The sequence below is a fragment of the Lissotriton helveticus genome, chromosome 4_2 (genome assembly GCF_964261635.1).
Source record: "Lissotriton helveticus chromosome 4_2, aLisHel1.1, whole genome shotgun sequence".
NCBI lineage: Eukaryota > Metazoa > Chordata > Amphibia > Caudata > Salamandridae > Lissotriton > Lissotriton helveticus.
Window position 1 is genome coordinate 145,782,682 of NC_136064.1, and position 23,837 is coordinate 145,806,518.

The window sequence follows — 23,837 nt, forward strand, 5'->3', positions numbered from 1 at the left end:
GCTGGCACCACAGACTCGGTCCCTGTGCCAAACCGAATCATAAAACCAGTTGGACTGCACAAATACACAACCTACTGAGCAATGTTTGCATAAGACATGTTTCAGGTAACAATTAGCATGAGACATGAAAGGGACAGATAGTGGAACACAAATCCTCTTTCATGAATGGATAACACACTCAAGAATCACTAGAAAATAGAGTATGCATTTCAAAATATGTATTTTAAAATCCTAATTTAGTGCCCATTCTATTCTATTCTTCAGTTCTTGTAGGGCACGTAGCTATCTGGAGGCCTTGCAGTGCTAGAACAAGTGCTTACTAAGCCAGCATACAAACCAGACCAGGGGAGAGGAGTTGGCCTAACGGCTAGTGCGGCCAAGCTCAAATCTGGGGAACTAGTTTCGAGTATCGGCAATGATGCTGAACATCCTGTGATTCTGGGCAAATCACTTAATCTCCCCGTGCCTAACAAAAATGAATGTGTGTCCTCATGTAACGCAACTGGTGCGATGTAAAGACCTTTGATACCCTATACCTTTAGGTTAAGTTTGGGCTATCTAAAACTCTGTAAAAAAATATATATAAAAGCCTGAGAAGTGAAAAGCCAAGTTTCATGGCTTTATGAAAGGACAACTGATTGTACAGCTGGGGGGACCTCTGGGAGAAGGAAATTCCAGAGTTTGGGGTCCAGGTAGTAAAAGGAGCAGCCTCCCTAATGACCTCTTCTCACTTTTGTAATCTGAATCAACTGGGTAGAGCAAGATCTAGGTGACCTTCCAGGAATGTATGGGTAGGTCTGTGATCCTAGCAGGGTAGAACCTCTCTTATGACAAGCACTCTGCAAAATGCATAAGGCCTTAAATACAATATGCTGTTCCACACTGTGTCACTGAAGACCTATCAATGCTTTCCTAGCAGATTGGTGCCTAGGAAGATTCATAGGAAGCCGGGCGGCAGCATTCTGTGTGATCTGAAGCCTTTTCGTCACATAGCGAGGAGAGCCAAGACAAAGAACATTTCCATAGTCCAAACGAGAGACACTGAGGGGTATATTACCAACAACTAGCGATAATTATCGCTATGTTGGCTTAGCGGCAATATTTTTATCGCCGAGCTGCAGCGATTTTTATCGCTTAGGAACTTTGCTATTATCAAGGTTTATCTCCTAAGCGATAAAAAACGGCCGCAATGCATGAATATCGCTGAAAAGTCAGCGATATTCATGCATTACCGAGCTAATGCTCTTAGCCATGTTATCCACCTACCATTGGATAACATGGCTAAGAACTGCTCAGGGGCAGGTGTTAGCTTTTGGAGATATTCGCGCTTAGCGCGAATATCTCCAAAAGTTGGTAATAGGAGATAGCGATGTTAGCGACTGTTTTCAGTCGCTAACATCTTGGCACGCCCACTTTGCATGTCATTAGTGATAAATTTCACTGACATGCAAAGCGGAGCCCAAGATGGTCGCTATCTCCTACTAGCTGTCGCTAACTGGTGTTAGCGACAGCTAGGTAATAGGGAGATAATTTTATCTCCGCTTTCTTGGCTTTTAAAGCCAAAAAAGCGGAGATAAACCCCCTTGATAATATGCCCCTGAGTCTCTTTGCCAAGAAGGGTTGCAGATATAAGACCTTTGTAAAAAGTCTAAGAATGCCAGAGCACCTTGCTGCCAATCTGTTTGCAGGTGGTCCTTAGAGACCAGAATCCATCCACACACCAAGACTTGTATCGCTTCTTTAAGAGCAGGCAGCCAGCACTGGAGTAGGAACATTCCAACTAAGATTGATGCCCATGATATCAATTGTAACATCAAATAATATAAACATGAAGGCAGCAAACATGTTTACATATATTGGTTAAACAGAAAATGGTATTCTAACCTGTGCTATGTACCTATATAGCACTGACATCTTCATGTGCTGTATCTAGTGACATTGGCAGAAGGAAATCCCATTCTGAGTTTCAAAGGTGGTTCATACTTGAAAGACTTGAATCTGAACAATAATGATTGTAGTTCACTCTAATTAAATATTGTTTTTACGGCCCAGAGGAGCTGCTATGCATATGTGCTAAGACCACCATCTAACGAGACAGACAACCAGAAAAGACTGATTTTCCCCCAGCAGCCTTCAGTGAGAATGGATCCTCTGATTGTGTCTGTCTCCTTCCCCTGGCTGTGAAGGTCTCCACGAATCCCTAGCTCTTTGTGCACAGTTTCTGTAAGATACATCAGAAGCTTTGTATGGGGGAGAATCGGGAAAGGCCAACTCAGCATTTTCTTAATACAATTAGACAGAGTTATTTTGAAAGGAAAAACAATATGAAACACACGGCCATCAAAATGTGCTCTTCATTAGTAATGATTTTAAAACTAAATATTTAGATCTAATGAAACACCACTAATATATTTACACAAGCTTATTACATTTGTAGAAAAGAGCAACGACAAAAAAGTGTGCACTTCATATATTCATTGTCACTTTTAATTAATTGATTGGCACATGTTATTCTCACAAAGGGAAGGTGCTGAAAAGAAAAACACAGCATAGTTTCAGCACTGTGATTTGGCTCTAATGGATGTTTTCAAAATTGTTCAGTTTCTTGAACATTTTCATTTGTTTAACCAATCTTTAATAATCAACATAAACATTTATATTTTGAACACACTATACATCTCACATGTATATGAGGGGCACACTTAAATGTTCTCATTATCTTATACAAAGTCCTTTCTTTACAGAAAAATGTACCTCATATTTCTTCAATCAGCTCTGAAATAAAATATTGTTTACACAGCATGTAACATAGCAATTTTGACAACCTTAGAATGTAAACATGAGGTTAAACACCATTTCATTGAGTAAATGCAGTTGTTAGACATTGTTGTTTAACTAGAGTGTGAGTCCTGGTCTAGCAACAACCACAGTCCTAGTCAGGGTAAGGCACAAGCAATCCCCTAATTAACCTGTGCACCCCTGTTGTTCTTGACACAGAGCAGTCAGGGTTAACTTGAAGGCAATGTGTAAAGCACTAGTGAAGCAATTCAAACAGTGAGAACAGTGAACTCTGCACACAAAGAGATCACTCACCAGGTTTAGGAAAAGACAGTAGATTTGATTTTAATAATTAAAGCAAGACCAAAAATTACAAAAATCCAATAAGGAGAAATGGAAATGTAGAATTTTTAATGTTGAGGTAAGTTAGCAGTAACAAGGGACCTCTAGATGCTCGGGACCGGGACAAAGTCACAAGATCAGATCAACCTCAGTGGAGCATGGGCTGGTGATGGGGACTAGGTTAGGCCTGCTGAACAAAGTACCTTAAATCATAATTGTAGGGAGTTGAGTGAGACTGAGGCAGGAAGCATTGCATAGTCGAAGTAATGTGTCCGTTCTGAGATGTGGCGATGCTGCGGTGCGAGATGCTGTGTGTCGTTGTTGAGTATGCCTTTGTTGGAACTTCCAATGTAAAGTCTGGGCATCACGGATGTGGCAAACAGCCGAGGCGATGCGTCAATTACGTTGGGCTGCGGGGCTGCGGTGAGGAGTCTGATGTCATTGTCGAGCTGCCATGCTGTTAGTAATGCTTTGGTTCTGAAGCTGCCAGGGTGATGTGGACCTCCTGTGCAGGGCTTAATGTATGCAGCAGTAACGATGCATGGTTCTGTTTGTGGATGCACCTCCCAGAAGATGAGATATGTTGGTTCTGCGGGTCACACCTAAAGTCAAGAGACAGCCAACTAGCCTTTGGAGTCACTCTGGGTTCTATGTTTAAGAGATGCATGTCCAGTCCTTCTCTACCAGGCAAGAGGACAGAATGCTGCATGTTAACACAGCAAAGCAGGAGTTGAGCAGAGTAGCAGTCCAGCAGCTGTCAGTCCTTTCAACAGCACAGCAGTTCTTATTTCTGAGTAGACATAGGTCAAGAAGTGTTCTGAAGTGGTGGTGTCTGAGGTCCGATATTATACCAGTAGTGCCGTTGAAGTGAGGGAGACTTCAAAGACAAACCTTTGGAGTGGAAAGATGCCCTGTCCTGTCAGCACTGGCTACACACTAACTACAGGGGATAGACAGCCATTTGTGTGGGAACAGGACACAGCCTATTCAGGTGTAAGTGAGGCTAGGTCTAGCTCTTTCCTCCCATCCTGTTATGATAGCCATCTTAGTTACTCCCATTGTGTGTGGCAGTGTGGGTGGAACGCACAAAGCCCAGCTGCCAACTAAACAAAGTAATGTGATCAAAACAGGCTGCAGGCACCAAATGGCTAAGGCAAGAACATGCTAACTATCTAAAAGTGGCATTTTCAGAATTGTAATTGAAAATCCAACTTCACCATAAGTTAGCATTTTAAATTTAGATTCCAAAGACTCCAAACATGAACCATGTATATACCCCCACTTAAAAATTGAACTTATACAATATAATAAGGTAATCCCAAAGTTATCCCATCGGAGATATAGACCTTGCGGTAGTGAAATATTAATTTAAGAGTTTTCACTACCAGGAAATGTAAATCTTGAAGGTACATCTACAGATTTCTAAATACATTGAACCCTGTCCTCTGGGCTTTCTAGGACCAGCCTTAGGGGTGACTTACATGCATCAAAAGGAAGGTTTGTCCCGGCAAGAGGGTTAACTAGCAAACACTTGCTTACTTTGCCACTGGATTCAAGCTAGCCTGGCCGATGAGTGGTGTTACCCCAGAACCGGTCCAACAATGGTTGTTTCTGGTCTGGGGAACTTGGCTTGGCAGTTTGGCCTGGACTGTATCAATAAGGAACAGGGTCAAGACTGATTTGCATATAGCTGGGTTTAAACTGGGGTGGCAAAGTGACCAAAAGAACAATTATGGACTCAACCCCAATCTAATAGTGACTGGGAGTGAGTGCCTGTAAAGTTTCAGCACTCCATCCATCATTTGAGTGTGTTTGCTAAGAGATTTACCTTGCCAGGTCTACACAGTAGTCTATAAATGTACACACAGGCTATGCAGTGGCACACCTGAGACATGTTTAAAAGGGTACATAAGTGGGGGACACAATCAGCGCTCTAAGATCACTAGTAACATTTAATTTAAATGCCCTGGGCACAAGCAGTACTTATTACTAGGGACTTATAGGTAAATTAAAAATGCCATATGTGGATGAGCCGATGTTACCAAGTAATGAGAGAGCACACACATTTTAGCACTGTTTAGAAGAGGAGTAAAGTGCACAGAGTCCTAAAGCCAACACATATAAATTCAACAAAAAGGGGAAGAACTGCCATGTTGGTTTTATCTGCCAAGAAGAGAGGTTGTACAAATATAATATGTTATCCATCAATTGTAGATTTTTTTTTTCATTTAGAAATATTCCTTTGCATTAAGTACTGTTTCGTATTAATATCCGGCCTCCAAATGATGATGTAACATTTAGGAATAAAGATACAACTCAATAGTCCTGCACTTGAAGACAAGATGGCAAAGATCTCCACGGCCACCAAATACTTTCCATTTGTGCTGAGATACGCGGGTATGAAAGAGATCCAGACGGCCAGAAACACAAGCATACTGAAGGTGAGGAACTTGGCCTCATTAAAACTCTGAGGCAAATTACGGGCATAAAATGCAACCACAAAGCTGACAGTGGCCAACAAGCCCAGATATCCCAACATCAGATAGAAGAAGAGAACGGAGCCCTCGTCACACTGGATGATGGTGGTGACCCCCATCTGTATCTTCACTGGGAACGGAGGATCAAGGAGCAGCCAGACTGTGCAAATCATGACTGGAGCAACTGAGCACAGAAGGACCACTGCACTGGGCACTCTGGTCCCAAGCCAACTTGAAGAGCGGCTGGTGGGATCGCGAGCATTGAACGCTATAATCACAGTGATGGTCTTGGCCAGAATGGTGGAAATGCTGATGGAAAAGATAATTCCAAATGAGTTTTGACGGATCATGCAGGTGGCCTTCATGGGATGGCCAATGAAGGTGAAGGGGGAGAGGAAGCAGAGCATGAGGGCGATGAGAAGCACATAGCTGAGCTCTCGATTGTTTGCTTTGACAATGGGCGTGTCCTGGTGCTTCTTGAAGATGCTGAGAACAAGAAGAGTGAGTAGGAAGAGGAGGCTGGTGAGGCATGAGAGTGTGATTCCCAAAGGCTCCTCAAGGGAGAGAAACTCAACAGTTGTGAGATCACATCGGGTTCGCTCTTCATTGGGCCAGTGATCTTCAGGACAAGGCCAGCAGTCACGGGAATCTGAGGAAAAGAACAGAGCTGGTTACTGAGTACAATAACTGTACTTAGGAAGTCTCAAATGGATCTTGGGGAGAAACTGCAGCTTTTGTGACCCAAAGGATCACCCTTCAGTTGCCCTTGCATCTGTTCCCTTGGGGGAGAAAGAAAGATGCCTCATTAGCCCCCCTAATTAAAGCTACTTTGAAAAGGAAGCACAGCCTGGAGAAACATAGAGATACAAGACATGCTGTTACGGTGAATTTATGTGAAATGGTTCCTGGCCAAAACTGAGTAATTGACTGCAAAATAATATTTCCACAAATCAATATTATATGTTATCTCAGACTATACATTTTTTAAATAAAAAGTAATGAGCACAATAATAATTCAAGCTTTAGTACAGACATGCATTAGTAAGGTGGAAAATATTTCTAATCCATAAAAACGTACCACACCTAGTGAAAATTCCCTTTGGTGCTCTGTTGTGATGAATGGATGTACCCAGGTTTCCCTCATACCTTCTATAGGCTACACAAAGCCTGTTAGATCTATGGGTGTTGCTTTACTGCCTTCATTATGCTTCCTGACACAGTGACTCAAACCTCCTGTTTGCTTTCAGTAAACCTTTTCCTTACTCCTTGGTCGAGCCTATCAGACTATGCAAGCTATCCAGTTCCGAAACATATATTATGACCTTAACAAGAACAGACTGGGATTTGCAGACCAACCATTGCTTTCCATTAATTGGCTTTTCTATCAATCTCTTCGGCCTGCTACATCCTGTATTTGTTCCTTCCATGGGGAATAGCCTCTTTACCATCTCTTTGATTGGGTCGCTTTCTCACCTTGTTTTTAGGAGCCTACTTGTTTCTATTTTCTTTTGGGACTAATTGAAAGTGCATGTGTTTTCCAGGTATCTCCCCTGAATGCTTTTATCCCACCCCTCCATGGTACTCTAACTCACCAATGGGTTTCTATCCCCCACAAGAACTTGTCATGTGAACCTTGACAGTCGTTATGCCCTCTGTGGTCCATTTTACTCTCTTTCTTTTACGTTGGTTCTACTCCCTCCGAACATGATACTTGTCTCCCAAACCTCTCCAAACCCACTCCCACAACCTAGTCATCATTTTTATTTGGTTAAGCACTTTTGTGCTGTACATTAAAACAGTATTGTTGTGTTCCTTTTCCCATGTAATGAGCCATCTCGGCCAGGTAAATAAAAACATGAGAAACAACCACACAATTTTAAAGATGCATGCATCTTTTTTAAACATGTGTATGAACCAAAAAGATTATGTGACAGGTCCGTAAACAAACGTTGTCTTTATAGCCATGCTGCAGAGCAGTGCTCATGCTACACAGCATAGCCAAAAATGATTGGCAAAGCCAATTGGTTTACTAGGTGAGAACTATTGGCTTTGGCGATGCTTGTTTATTTTGACACATGGCGACATCGCCTGAGGGTTAATGGCTAAGAGTGAAAAAGTAAAGTATTTATTATGATCTGCGTCTTACTGAACATGTGGCAAGGCAAAGCTTCCAGTGCTTGCATTGTCAAGAACAGGAATTCTACTTGAAGACTTGACACTCGTCTGTGAGTAGAGGCAGGGCCTGTTGCTCCTGGCAACAATGCCAGACTCAGGTTAACTCCAAGAACAAAGACTTGGATAGGCTAGTGTTTTGTAAAATAATATTTTTGTCAGATGAAATTTAGGCCACGATAGTTTGAAATGATGGCTAGGCAGGAGGTTCTGGGTCAAGTACACAGACAAATGTGGGTGGGAAAGAGGAGTTGACAGCAAGCAGATAGACAACAGAGGGTGGTTGGGAGGGGATGTGGTCAAGCTCCCTTACAACAGAGAGTAGTCTGGCGGGGATTGGCCCAGCACAAAGGTAGCATAGGTTGAGAGGTGCTGGAGGCAGGCATATAGACACTGGAGGTTTGAGTGTTGGGTGAAGCAAACACATGGACAATGGAAGGAGAGTGGACACAATGAGCAGGGAGGAGGAAAACAGAGGGGGTGAAGTACAATTTGGAGACAGCTGAAAAACACAGGCACTCTTTGAGAGTTCATTAACAAAAGATACAAGAAGCACCTGAAAAATGAGCAGTGGAACAACTCAAGTAATTCCAGGGAAGGTAGTGGAGTGGTGTGGCTCACTGGTTAGAGACGGCAGACCCGGAAGCAGAAGTCGGCCCAGGACCAGGGTTCGATTCCCGACGCGGCAGGGTCATGGACCAGGGTCAGCGGAATCGATAATTCTCGCCTCGGTGCCTACTCTAACCAGGGGTCCCACTCGGCAACTCTGGGCATTAGCTTGCCTAATCTCCACAACGGCCCCATCAACGCCGGGGATGCCTGGCTCCAACTTGGGGTTTCCCAGCAGGGACCATCCCACAGGGAAAGCCAGGAAGGGTTCCCCAGCTGTATACAGCGCCAGGACGCCAGCTGGCAACAGTGCGCTTTACAAGTATACACATTACATCACATTACACATTACATTAAAAACACACAAAGAGGAAGGAAGCCTACGGAAGCTAACAAATAAGAAGCAAGCACCTGAGAGGGACATTGGAGCCAACCAATGGAATTAAAGGGTTGCCTCTAAGCCACTGGTAAGGTAACAAAAGGTGTAGTAAGAGGTAGTGTATGTGCTCTTTTGGCGATACCTAAAAAAGAATAGATTAGAACCACCTTATAACATATGGCTCTCATAACTAAATTCCACTGAGAAAATGTACGGATATCCAGTTTACTGGTCAAAGCTTCATAAAACACAGCAATCATCTGTAATAAAAAACAAGCATTGCCTCTGGCAATAGGTTTGACTTGAACATGCTAACACCAGCAAACACAGGTATGCACAAAACAGAATTGAGCTATTAATGGCAGAAGACCACTTCAAATGAAGATATCATGACTAGGCAGTCTTATATATAGGACAACAATCAGAGTACTTTTGCAGAAATCAAAAAGATTTTGAAAGAGATCATACCATAAAAGACAAACTACCAAATGTAAGTCCCTTTATAGTAAATGTAAAAGAATTTTCGACAGATATTTAGACCACCATTGCTTTTCCAACAATATGGGTTGGATTGAAGAGAGAAAGGCTTGGCAGTGTGGTCATATGTCTCAGGACGCAGGACTACATCCTTGTGCACACATGTGCATGCTTCTCAACATTCTTTTATTGATGTAATAGCATGCCAGAATGTTTATAGTAAAAACCTTTTAGTATATAACTTATGTCACCTAAATAATATTTACAGAACTGTTATTACAGTGGGTGTTGGTTTTCAATTACCACATATTTGCGATGAGTATCATCTGTTTGATTATTTTAGTACTTGGGATGGCTTGAACCTGTGCATCTCGTGCCTTGCATGTCCAATATCATACCTGCCACTTGTATCCCCACGTGTATCCCGTCAATTGCATGTCATGCATGTGGGAGATTCTGTTGGGGAGGCACCTTACAGAAGTACAAGTGGGAAGTCCAGAAACTTTCACCAGCCCCTTGGGCTTCTCGTTAAGTCGAGTTTTCCAGACCTCTCGTATATACTTGGATTATAATTTATATACTTACTTCTTTGTGGACTTAAAAACTCGCCTCTGTAGTGAGGGCTGAGCCTCGTTTGTGCACATTGCTATGTTAGCATCGGCTTATTAGAAGTTTAAACGCCATTTTACCTTTTGCTGCTTTTGCACACGACACTGCATATAGCTGTTGTTTTAAGTTAGGTTGCGTGAATTACTTCACATGAGAAGGGCTTGTTTTTGGCATCCCTAGACTTACATCGCGATCCTAGTCTGCACAGTGAGTGCTAAAGCCTCCAAGGTTATCATAACAAGGTAGCTATTGTTTGGGCTGATCGCCTCGCGTTTTAGACATAACATACATGCAGCTGCAAGCCAGCGGAGATTCGGGAGCCTTTAATATTGCACTGCATGCATGATTACAGGCACTTGGAAGAATTCCATTTCCAGAGAGACAAAGACCTTTTGCAGATCCTGATGTGATTCATCCCTGCTGATCTTAGAGGTATGGGGTCCCCTATTCAAGCCTAAGAGACATTCCATATTTTATAAAACATAGTTCCTAGATAGGGAGGGTGATACAATAGGCACTATAAGACCTGTCTTCACCATCATTGTAATACGATTTCTCCTTTTGTGTTTTATGGAATTGTAACAATGCTGATCATAATATTTCTAATCATATGTTTGCTTATGTTAGCAAAGATACTGCATCTTAGAGCACGTCGTCAAAATAAATATTTTAACCGTTCCCATGTCTCTTTTTACACCTGTTGTGGACTGGTATGAGAATAACAAACAAAAGAGTGTTCTCACTTCCCACCATTCCTGAGATGGTCTTAAGTCGCATGTTCTGGGTTGTCTAAATATTGGTTCCTTTGCTATAGGACGAAGAGCTAATGTGACACTGATGCTAGTCGGTTGGGTTTCTAGGTACTGAGGTGAGCTTTTTGGTCCACAGCAATTCACTGAGTTACTGGGTCTCTGTGCACAGTTCTATGTAAGAGCAGAATCCCTGCATCACCTCTACTTTTCATTTGTTTGTTTCAGTATCCTTTAAAAATCCTTGCTTCCTAGTGGGCAGTCCTTTCTATTTTTTTCTCCTTTTGGTGGTTGGTTTCCTCCCACAGAGCAGGGACTAATTACTGTATTTGTAAGCCTTGCGTGTTTAGCTGTTCTTGGGGGGCTCTTTTTTAAATTTCTTTCCTGCTTGTGTTATATTGTGGGTGCATGCTCAGCTGTGGTGCTGTTTTATTATTGCATCTTCCCTCCCACTCCCTCCTTCCCCTGTTGTTGCTGCATGGTGCCCCGTTGGTTGTGAGCTCCTATTTTGTGTTAAACAGTGCTTTTTGCTGCTGGTTTTCTTCATGCTCCAGTACATTCATTTGCTACTGTACTGCCATACACCAATGTGCTAGAGGGGACTGATACTTTGAAACCTTAATATTACAGAGCGCTCAGAAATGTTTAGTTTTGATTAAATTAATCTAAGCAGAAAAGCAACAATTGGCTGTAGCTGGAATAGACCAGGCGTTGTGCTCCAATAGTAGCTGCTGCGACCTGGGTGTTCTGCTGCTCCCTCTCCTTGCCTTGTTGGCACTGCCCACAAGGGTATCTTGGCGCTGAATAAGAGATGTTTGTTGTTACCCAACGGTAGTCATTCTATCGACCTCAGAAGGATGAAAGGCTGAGTGGACCCGTCTGGATGTGAACCGTGACCATGAGGTCGTACACAGGCCCCTGCAGTAGATGCATTAGTCCACTGAGCCACCAGACCCGGTGTAGGGTCAGTATTGTCAAATAGATGAGGAATGCTGCTGCCAGTATGCTCTCAGTACAGTGGCCCGGCAGAGACATCCGGTTGTTTCAGGCGGCACACGTACACTAATAGCTCAGTATTGCAATAGTGTTGCAAAATGCTTTTAAAAACTGATTGACAAATTCTGTTACTCATAATATTTTCGCAGCTGGGCTGAAAAGTGAGACATGCTTGTTCTGTAGTTGTCTTCATTCTCTCACATTTCGTTCTTAGCGTACCCCCGCCACACCCCTTTGCTCTTGGTGCCTGCACCCGCCCCTTCTTCCTGCTTGCCCGGTGCCCAGCGGCTGCCAGAGTATTCCTCTGCTCTGGAATCTCCGCGAAAGCTGGAAACAGGCAACTGGCATTAAAGATAATTTTAAAATTCTATCTTTTAGTTTATGTTTCCAAAGCCTGGAGACATACAAGGTAGAAGCTGACAAGTGAACTGGTTTTCTTTATGCTGTTTGCTCCCATGCATAACCCACAGGCCTCACTGGACATAAAGCTAGCTGCATGGTGGGGAACATTATCATTGTCAGCAATGTATGTTGCTGTTCAATGGTTGTGCATTTCCTTTAACCAGTCAAGGCATTAGTTAATGAGTTCATGAGTTGGTTAATGAGTTATTTAATTGGTTATTAGTAACTTTTAATGAAGAGTGACACAGGGGATAACTACTGCGCTAACTTGTTTAGATTGCTTTCCATGCAGCCTTAAACACTGCTCTTCAATAAGGAATTGAACTGAGACTTGATACCTATCCCATTTTTACACTAGTGAACCATGTTTAATCACACTTAAGAGCAGATTTTCTGTTGAGGTCCAGATTTTACTGTTCATCAGTGAATTGGAGTTTGAAAGAAAACATATTAAATTCAATCAATTAGCAATTTTTATAGCGCTCTAATCACCCGGGGGGAGGGGTATACAAGTGACTATCGCGTTCCTTTGGTATTCTTTATTCTGCTCTGTTATTTTTAATCTCACACACTAGTTTCTCCCAGTGTGACTATCCACTAGAATCATACACACTACTTGTTTCCTCACGTCATATAAGTAGAACCACAAAGGCAGAATAAAGAGTACCAAAGGAACACCTTTCATTTTGCTTATGCTACCCAGTTCCTGTTGGTACAAGGGCGTCTCTTGATTATTTTGACTGTAAAAGTGATTATCCCATCATACGCCACAACACAAAATGCCATTCCACATAACTACATTCCCTTTCCACATAATTTCAGTACACACAATACCACATAATTACTATCCACATCATTCCACTGCACAATACGCCAAGTAATTCCGCTCCACAAATCCACTCCACACTACCCAATTACACATCTGAAAATTCCGTTGCAAACCACATATTTCCACTACAAACTACATACAGACACTTCGTAACACATTCGTAAAAGCCATTGACATTTACAATGCTAATAGCTCTAACTCAAACAAATGCGAGACCTATTGCATTTCCAACGCTTTTTTTTGATAGTTAACAATTATATGTGAGCTGGAGGTTTCAATCATAGCATCATCACACCTGTGCATTATCTTACATACAAATAGCTGACCTCAGGATAGTTTGGAAAGTTATTATTTTGCAGTGGATAAAACTAATATTAAAAAAAAGCACAGATTTTTGTTTTGCTTACTTTCAGCTGTGGGCTTCCCTAAGTTAACACAGAGGCAGGGAGGAGAGGAAAGAAGGAGTCTGTTCCAGAGAGATAACAGACCCAGAGTGACAGGAGACTGCAAAGACAGCAGAGGGTGCTCAGAAGGGGCGAGGGTCACGCAGATGGACAATGGAGGATGGGTGGGAGGGTCTGTGGGCAATTACACAGACATAAGAGTGCAGGTGGGGGGGTTTGGACAGCCACATGGTGGCTGGATTGGAGGAGCCAGGTCAAACACACAGACAAAAGAAGGTGGGTGGAAAGGTTGGGGGCAAGGTCCCCCACAGTTGTGGGTGGGCTGGAGGGGCTGGTAAAAGCAGACAGACAACAGATTGTAGAGGGAGGTGATGGTGGCTATATGTACAACAGAGAATGGGCACAAAGGGTTAGGGGAGGAACAGAGAGGAGGAGAATTACAGAAGGGAAAAATATTTAGAAAAAAGTAGAGTTTGAAAAAAGAGCATTGGAAGGAAACAAGAGCCAAGAATCTGTGATCATAAATCTTTAGATGTGTTCATTATGAGATCGCACCACTGTAAGCTAATATTTTGCTTATTAGGTATGCAAACTTATGTATAAAACCGTGGTTTTGGGGGTGAGCCAGGAGACGTTCCAAGATCCTGCAGATGCCTTGTCAGTATGAATGTTGACTTCTTTCTGAGACCTTTTCCATTTACTAGACTTTGCTGGTTTCCTTTATGGTGTGCCTGGCTTTCCTGTTCCTATTCATGCTTAGGAGTATTAAAGTGATGTCACCTTTGCTTCATAGATAGAGTTTTGGAATTATTTACACTCTGTAGTGTGTCCTGTGGATTGCATTCATGACAAGTAATTATTCTGAACTGCCTTTTCTAAATTCTGTATTACATCTTTTATTGAGTGTCCTAATTATTAACCTTGTGTCTTTGGGCGGTAGTGCCTTTTCTAGTACCATTCCCCAGGTGTGGAACCGCCTACCAGCTGAGCTTCGGAAGGAAGCTAATCTCCTTCCTTTTAGAAAGAAACTAAAGACTGTGCTTTTCTTCGAGGCATGGGGGCCTCTGTGAGTCGGTGGCTCCGTGCTCTGCTGATGGTGTATGTCCGCTGATAGCGCTTTGATACCCCTGGGTGATAACGCGCTCTACAAGTGCATAATAACATAACATAACATAACATGTTAATTGAATAACCCCATTGTAAGAACCAGGGAGTCTGTGATATCTCTATGTCTAGAACATGGGTGCAGGGCCGGAGCTAATTGGGGTGAATTTTGATGATCCATAATACTGGTATATAGCGAGGTATAGGGTTCTCCTCACATCTAAGAAAACAGCTCCCTCTTAGCACTTTCTGTGACTGAGATGAGATCCAATAATATTCTAGTTCTCAGACAATCTACTGTGTGCAGGAATATGGGGTAAAATGAATTGTCACGACTGTCACTGATTAGTATGTAGAAAAAGTAAATCTGTGTGTGTAACGCACAAGTTATTCATCCTTACGGGTCCAAAGGCGCTGGGGGCTGTCGTGGAAATTAAGTAAATTAAGTGACCTATTGCCCAGAGTCACATGGTGCTGAGCTGAGCTGCTGCCAGAGCCACGGATCGAATTGTGAACCCTGTGCTCCGAAGTCAGCTGCTCTGGCCGCTGCACCACACCTCTCCTGAGTGGGAGGCCTGTGGAGGTCAATATAAGTTTGCATCCGTTATCGCGGTAAATGATTTTCATATCGAACACACATCAATTGTCTTTATTTAATTTCCTTTAAACTTTCAATTATTACTACTAAATTCACTTTTCCCATGATTTATCACTTTCTTTTTTAAGACTTTATCATTTTAGTCTAGTGCAATCAAAAAGAAATGAATGATATATTTGTACATGAAAATAGTTTTACAAAAACAGAAAGCTCCAATCTTTTTTTTATTTTCCAACAGTAATAATTTTATAATCCAATTTAGGGCCTGATTTATATGTTTGCGGAGAGGGTACTCCATCACAATGGAAACAAAGGGGAATATGCACGAGCCCCTTCGCATCAATCTTGCACAACGCATTGTGGAGCAAGAGTGACACAAATTAAAAATTAGATTTATGAAGACACACAAGGCCCTAAGTATCTTCATACATCCAGAGTAATGCAGCACAGTGTGATTTAAATGGTCATTACACGGGTGTTCGTGCTGGGGTTTGCTGCATTCCCAGAGTTGAATTTAGGGTGGGGGAGGTGATGCTGCAGAGGTCTCACTGCAGCGACTGTGGGGCCGATTAGGATGGTGGTGAATCCGCATCCTCCGGGCGGGCGGAAGGCACCGCCGGCCTGGAGGATGCGGATTCACCGCCGCGGCCTCAGACATCACCCACCGCCAGATTAGGATGTCGGGGGGGATTGCGGTGGGACCAGCGGCAGACGGCAGGTCTGCCCGCCACTGATCCACGGGGTGTGGAGGGCTATTTGGTGGCGGTGTCTGCAAGACACCATCAGCCAAATAAGGATGTGCATTGACACCTGCTTTTCACGGCGGCTTTTCCGCCGTGGAAAAGCATGTGGTCTTTGGTGTTTGGGAGCCCTTTGCGGGCCCCCAGGGTGTCGGGGGTGGGGGGTGCACATGGGGGGTACCTATGATACCCCCCAGCATTTACATGCACAAAGCTTCAAGCAGCAGCCGCCGCAAGGTTAAAGATACAGGATGTGACCGCCAGGGTGGGGGTCACATCCTAATTGCACTGGAGGGACCGCCGCTGCCCCTGCGGACGGTCCCTCCACCTCGGGGGTGGCGGAAGGACCTGCGTTAGGTTCATAGGAGAGCCTTTACAGCAGCCCGCCGCTGTGACAGCATCGTGAGCATGTTCCTGCGTGGTGTGGCATGCACCATGTCATGCTTACCACACCATGCAGGAACAGGGGTACCAATCCCCCTGCATGCACCCCCAGGCCAGAAGCAGCAGGGGCTCTTGAGTCTCTCCCACCCTTTTCATGACGGGTTCACCACCATGAAAGGGGTGGTGGAAATGCAACTCAAAATACGCTCAGCGGTGCCGCACCTGACAGCCACCATATTCCTGCTCCTTTCCTTTGCACCACCCCCGCAAGCTCCTGGATTCCGGGGAGGTGGCAGTCCTATGGTGGTTAAACAGCAGCACTCTAACTACAGCTGGCCGACCTGCAGTAGTGGGGCTGGTCAGACCGTTACCACAAGTACAACAGTCCTAGGACCACCATACTCATAAAGAGGCCCTTACTAAATCTTGGCCTTAACAGGACTGTGAGAAATTCTACTAACATTGACATTTACAGCTGTTGATATTGAAAAAGTCGCTGTTAACATTAGGATTGATTCATTAATTTATTATCAAATTCACCCATTGTGAACGTCACATTAAACCTGACACAAAAATGTGCAGTCAGTCAGTCTCCGATCCAGGGATACTCATTGATATGTCACAGGTGGGGTAGCATGTAGCAGGCAGGCAAACGCACCAACAGGAAATCCCAGATCAATCCAACAGATAGGCACAGCAGCACCACAATGAGTGGAGATTGGCCCCAATAAAGCACCCATGGCTGGATGGGTTGGGTGCTCTTACACCACCATAAAGTCACATGCCACATCAGTTAGGAACATACAGCCAACCAGGACACATCACACGCAGTGATGACGTGCTCCCCTTGATGGACATCAGGACATGCTACCCACTGGCCACAGTGTGTCTAATATGCAAAGTGAATGAACAGCTGGACTATCTATTGAACAAAAAATGTATGACTTCAAAGGCAGCAACTTGCATTTCTTACCATACAAGGATCACCGGAATCATTTATGGCATACAACGAACTGTATATAGGAACGTCTCAGTCCGACTGTAAATTGAGACAGTCATTATACCCTATGCCTGTAACTGATCTCCACACCACAATATTTAAATAAATTTTTTTTTTCCTGTTTTGCCAAACACCTTTTGTCTCTTGTTTGTTCAAGGTATTGTTATGCTCAAGCAATATTTTGGTGAGTCACAATCAAAGTAGATTGGTACCTCAAACTCTATTGCAGCCAAAGAAAGGGGACACTGCCTGGGAGGAATCAGATTTGTGCAGCAAGGAAGGTGAGCAGATACCGCAATTGATTGGAAGTTCTGCTGAATCCATGTGGCGGAGGTCCATCCTGAAGCAGCCATCACAGAGAGTGAGAGATTTTTTTTTTTTTTCTGTCTAAAAAGGGTTCTCAATGCCAGAAGTGAGTGGTGCTGGTCGCTTGAACCACTGGATGTGACAGAGAAGGTATGCTTGGCCTCTGGGTGTGATTCGGGTGTTATTTAAACACTTAAGAAACAAATTAGACGTGGAAAACTAGGTACCACTTGTGTGTAGCCAAGAGGGGTCTGTGGTTCTCAAGTTATACCACAATTGTCCACCAACTATTGCTATTACCTTTGTCCCGGAGCCAGACTATCAGGCTCACTTTGTACTGTGTACTGTGCAGAGCGTCCCCTGGTCACAGGAGAGCATGCACCAGGAGCTGGATAAGAGACTTTGGACAAAGCAATCCTTTTTTCAGTCAGCTTTTTGTTGGGTTTGTGTATTGTATGTGTGATGTCATATTGCTTACGAACCGTATTTTGTACAAAAAGTGATCAGAGATTATCCTAAAACATTGCATGTTCTTCTTTATGTCTCAATAGTTCATATGAGGGCACTGCTCTTTCTTGCAAACTCTATTTGATGCCAACATTTCGTATCGTTCAGATACTGTTTTTACCAATGCTCTTTTTCCTAATTTGCAAACCTTCATTTGCATTGTCATCTCTATTTATTAAAATGTTCATATTGAATTGTTTGATGCATCTCTAGATAGCGCTGAGCTCGTAGCTCATTATCGTAAAATGAGACCAAAAAAAGAGCTAGGTTTTGTTTGTCCAATAAAAATACCAAACTGATCAAGGATTCCCCAATAAAACACATTCACAGCACGTTCCCCACACAGAAACCTAAACTTTTACCAAGAATGGCACACACGGAGGCAAATACATGTTCCTGGCATACGGAGAGAACATTTGACACTAACACAATAGAACATACAAGGAACACACAGACAAAATAAATACACAGGTCAAAAGGAAAGACAAGAGCGAGACATTATTAGAAATATGGGCCATCTTTGAGGAGAACCAGATCAATGATCCTATAGAACCAATTTACAAGCTAGACATAAGTGCTTCCCTCAACATTTGCAGGAATAGAGGTGCTCCCCCCTCCCCCCCTGCATTCGGATGTTCCAATCCACCAATAGTAGGAACATGCACCCCCACCAAAAGACAAATGGTTATGCCTGAGCATGAGAAGCTAACATGCCCTCAAGCCCAAAGCAACCCAAGTCCCTTGAAAAAGTCACTAGAAGCTTGACCCAGTGCCTACCACGTCAGACACTTAGAACCTCAGCAGCACACATTGCCACTGGATCAGGTGAACATACAGGAGAGACAAGGAGATTTGTGGCAGGTCAAACAATGATAAAGCAAGTGGGGGTGAGGAAGGGAGTCCCAGTTCCTCAGGAACCGATGACGAGGGTGAGGCTGCAGGATTTGTCAGTTAACCAAGGGGACAAATTGGGGACACACCTCGTAATAATAACAATGGGCCGACCTGAAGAGAAGCCCATGGTCATGGTACTCATGCAGAAAACACCATAAAGCTTCATAATAGACACGGGGCAACAAGGCCTTGCTTAGGGGAATTGATAGTCCCCCTATCAAAAGACACTTTGGTTGTGCAAGGGCTTTCTTTCATGGTGACAAGGATTTCCTTCACAAAACTCCTTGAATTTGAGATTGGAGGGGATCACATGAGAGGACAGCTACTATATTTTCCCTCATCCCCAACTAATCTCTTGGGAATAGACTTGATGGGCAAACTAAACATGACCATCCAGTTTTCTGATATTAGGACTATGGCCTGCTCCTCCCCTGGAGCTCCATCACTGGGGCTCGTGCCATTAAATCACATCCACATCACAGGTAGACAAGCAGAGACATCATCTGATGACCAGATCACCTTCACTCAGGTAATCCTTGGCAACGTGAAGCAATTCTTGGATATTTGCGAATTGTTAGGCAGTATTTACATCATGCACACTTCTCCTACTTGAGGCTGCTAGAGGGGCAAAATCCATCATATCCAACAAAGTATTGGATTAAGAAGAGAGTAATGTTTGCACTACACATGCCTCCATGGGACAAATCAGGAGAAGGGGGTAAGGCGCCCAGGGACAGTGGCCATAACAGCTAGGACCCATGCACTTTTTAAAGCACTGAGTTCATGACCCCACCATAGTGAGGATGAGGCTGCCTGGTGCGGTGTGGTGCACTGGTCCTACCTTATGACCCTCTTCAGCTGTCGAATACGCCATACAAACAAGTTAGCGGTGGTAAAGTGTGCTGCGCATAAGGTAAACAGAGACACATTGCCAACAAATGTCCCTGTTGATCATATAGGAAAGAGGCCATGTATAGAACAGGAAGGGTGTAAAATGTACACCCCATTCAGCGACCCCCCCCACTGTGACGATCCCCGAACAAGAGCAAGCCCAGAGAAACACAGCTTCATTGGCCCAACACAAGTTTTAAAAATGGCCCTCGAGAGGGCAGCGTTGGCTGTGAGCTTGCAAATGGCACCAGTCTTACAGGAGCTCCACCGCAAAACCCAGAGGGTTTCAACCCAGCTATTGTGGTAGAGGACTGGGAGGTTGGCAGCAGCCAGCTCCTAGGGAGTGCTACTATTGCCATAGATTCACCCACCGCAAAGACAGATGCAAGTTAAAATGCACACCTCCAGCAGAGATCGATGGGCCAGGGCCAGCCACCATGAAACCCTATGAATGTGTTTCCACAAAGCCAAGTAAAGGGGATTCAGAGTGCACCCTACACTCAGCCTCAGGGTGAGCCACCAGCTGCTGCATCCAGATAGCAGAAATCACGTAATTGGACAAACAAGTGGCAGCCGCAATCGCAGACAGGGATCGGAGCCCAACATGACCGGGGAGGTAATGCCTTCACACAATCACAGAGTCGGAATGCGCAGTGAGATAAACCCTCAGCATAAAATAAGAATAATTCGACCAATGATACTACGTGGGGAATTCAAACTTGTTACCTGTGTTCAGGGATTCAGAGCGGCCAAGGTCTGCTGTATATGTTCTATTGACCGGGTATCCTCACTGAAGTTAAACATCAAGGGCGCTTACAGGAGCCAAGACTCCACTCTGCTGCTGATCCCCCAGGGTGGAGTGAGCAGGCCACACCCCGGCAGGAAGGTCAGTCTGACAAGGGGGCAGGGTGGCTCCCTGAAAAAGTATTTAAAAAACAGACACACAGATCCTGCATCCAAAAAGTCGATGGGGACGAGTTGAAAGTCAAAAGGTCCCCATTCTCCAGCATCCATCATGGTGTGTAGTTTCTACCAGGACTCCATAAAGCTGGAAGCCTCCATCCAAAGGAGGCCCCCTTTCAGTTCCAAAACAAAGCGGTCCTCGGTGTCAGGAGCCAGATTCCTGTATAATTGCGATGGAGGAAACCCTACACACCCCACAGCACTGGCACAAACAGCCAAGTTGGCAAAGTGTCTGCATGGTGCCAGGTGAGTTGAAGGGTTCACCTGCGTGTAATTTATACTCCCGAATAGCAGCCTCTATAATATTCCCTTGACCCCTGGATCCCCTGAAATCAGGGGCCTGGTAACGAACTTGGCCAGTATTGCCAAATATTCTACTTATGCAACCACGCCTCCTTCTCCATCTAGCCCAGTGGTCTCTCTTACCCTACAAGCTGAGGGCGTAGGGGCAGATTTACAAGCCCTTTGTGCCACTTTTGCGTCACATTTCCCATGTTAAATGTGACGCAAAAGTGGCACAAGGGGCTTGTAAATCTGCCCTGTAGTTTTTGTCACCATTCTGTTAAATGCTCTAAACCACAAATACGAACTAGAATATCTACTCCAAACTACCAATCCAGATGTAGTATTTCTTACGGAAACATGGGCCACTGACTCGTCAGAACCTGACTGGGTAGCCGCACTCCCCACCGGTTTTTCGTTTGCGAGCATGCCCAGAATAGGCCAAATGGGGGTTGGGATTGCTATTATATATAGGTCCAAGTTTAAAAAAGGGTTTGATCCAGTATCCCTACCAGGAGCGGAAGCAATGATGTTTAATATCAAAGTCAGGAATACCTTTAGCTTTCCTGGGCTGCTCATCTATCGACAACCTGAACCTCAGTCTCCATTCTCCCAAGCCCTTCAATCCCTTATGGAATCATGTCTTGACTCCCCCTTATTAACCATACTGGGGGATTTCAACTTTCACTTTGAACGGGAAGATGATTCCTGCACCTCGGTGTTGATAGATACCCTTGATGCCTTTGGTTTTACACAAATAGTCTTAAAGCCTACTCATAAGGCCCAACACACTCCGGATGGAATTTTTACCAACAACCCTCTGATTAGTATTGATAGGATCACCACTCCCCTTGACTGACCATATGGCTGTTTTCTTTCATCTAAACATTGGGCATAACAGCCACCTGCCTCTACCCACACCACCACCGACCAAAACACAGTCCTGGCGTAATATAAAAGGCAACGAGTTAGAAACCTTGTCAGAAAGCAGCATACCTCCCCTGGGGACAGACCTGAGCTCTGCGGCAGATTGTTATGACAACTGGTTTAGGTCTGCCATGGACCAATTGGCCCCAGAAGAAAACTATTAAACAACGCAGGTCTAACACCACTGCTCCTTCGTACAATCTTGAGTTGAAAACTCTTAAAACCAATGGCAGGCAGCTTGAACGAATATGGACGGAGGATTACAGTATACCTGCCTGAGAGAGCTATAATCTAGCACTCACAAACTAGATAATTGCCATTCTTTGCGCCAAAAAGAACTTCTACACCAATTGAATTGAGGGGGCTAAAAATTCTACTAGAGAACACTTCAAGGCGGTAAATGCACTTTCCAAACTCCAACAGGGTGACGCCCTAAGCCCGGTTCAAGGGCTATGTGACAAAATAACTCTTTTCTTTCAGTCAAAGTTCCAAACAATTTACCAAGAACTGGAGAGCCTGAACACAGGATCTTCCTCCTATCAGGCTTCATCCGAGGTAGTGGTACCCTCCACATCTTGTAACTTAACTAGTTTCTCCCTCATGACCACCAAAGTGGTAAACAACCAGCTAACCTCAATAAAAATCTGACAACCTCATAGACCCATGCCTGCCAGATATTTTTCATGGGGTCTCAAACATAGTCTGTACGATGCTCCCCCTTTCTTTTGAACACTGTTATTAGTAATGGAATGTTCCTGACCTCATGGAAGAAGGTATTAATAAGGCCTATTCTAAAGAAGCCTTCTTTGGATCTTCTTCAGGTGATTAACTACCTTCCAATCTCCTGTCTGCCCCTTGCAGCTAAGGTCCTGGAAAAAGCTGTTAACTCAGAACTTCCAGAATACTGAGAAAGCAATAAACTCTTGAATCAAACCCAACATGGTTTTCGGCGTGACCACTCCACAGAATCAGCACTCATCATGGCTACTGAAGAAATACATTGATAGGTTGATCGGGGTGGAAGGGCTATTCTGATCCTATTGGACATATCGGCCGCGTTTGACACGGTCAACCATGCCATTCTCACTCAACTGCAGAAGGCAGTAGGCATTGGGGACAGTGCCATCGCCATTCTCACCTCTTTTCTCTCTGATAGAGAGCAGAGAGTCTGCTGGGACAGTTTGAAATCTGGCAACTTCTACTTACCTAGTGGAGTGCCGCAGAGATCAGCACTTTCTCCAACGCTGTTTAACCTCTATGTCGCCCCATTAGCCTAACGGATCAGGGACGACGGCTCTCACTTGTATCATACGCAGATGATACCCAAAACATCATATCCATGTCATCAATAACAGATCCAATTGCAGATAGATCCATAGATGTCTTGGCCATATCATGATCTGGATGCACAAAAATGTTCTTACACTGAACACCAATAGGACAGTGGTCCTGGAATCTGGCAACAGACCTTCCATTTGGAACCAATCATGGTGGCCCGTAGAGGCAGGTGCCTGCCCAGTTCCTGCTACCAAAGTTAGGAACCTAGGAATGATTTATAAATCCCAACTTAACTTCTCAGGACAAAAAAATCAACTGACCTCTGCCTGTTACCTCCTTCTAAAAAAACTCCCCCAAATTCTCCCTTTCCTACCTATGGAGCTGAGGAAAACTGTAGTGGTAGCCCTAATTCTCTCTCGCTTGGACTACTGTAACGCTCTGTATTTGGGTGTTAACAAGTGTCAGTTGTCCAAAATTCAACCCCTGCAGAACATGGCTGCAAGCACCCTTCTCAACATTCCAAAATTCGGTCACATCTCGGATGCCTTCAGAAACTTACACTGGCTCCCAGTTAAGCAGCGCATCAAGTTCAAGGTTCTTTGCCTTGTTCATGAAGCCATGCGCGGAGGGGCACCTAACGACTTCCAAAACATTTTCCAATGGCATGCATCTCGCTGGGCGTTAAGATCAGCTAATGAAGCTCTGCTCTCTGTGCCCAGAGTTAGAAGAACCTGGTGGGG

General features: G+C 44.2%; 1 protein-coding gene across 1 annotated transcript; it reads right to left on the reverse strand.

Annotated features, from left to right (window-relative positions):
- Positions 1-5,344: 5,344 nt before the first annotated feature.
- Positions 5,345-23,211, reverse strand: LOC144751992 (vomeronasal type-2 receptor 116-like). Its single transcript, XM_078639951.1, has 2 exons — positions 23,121-23,211; positions 5,345-6,246 (listed from the first exon to the last, which is right to left on the reverse strand). Exons 1-2 carry the CDS (start codon positions 23,209-23,211, stop codon positions 5,345-5,347), a joined length of 993 nt encoding a protein of 330 aa, XP_078496077.1.
- Positions 23,212-23,837: the final 626 nt, after the last annotated feature.

Bases quoted from the DNA above. Each gene is read 5' to 3' on its own strand.
- LOC144751992 (XM_078639951.1), bottom strand. From the start codon at position 23,211: ATGGCCAAGACATCTATGGATCTATCTGCAATTGGATCTGTTATTGAT. The intron at 6,247-23,120 runs GTGAGAGCCGTC...TCTTTTCCTCAG, and splicing joins ATCATCTGCGTATGATACAA to ATTCCCGTGACTGCTGGCCT.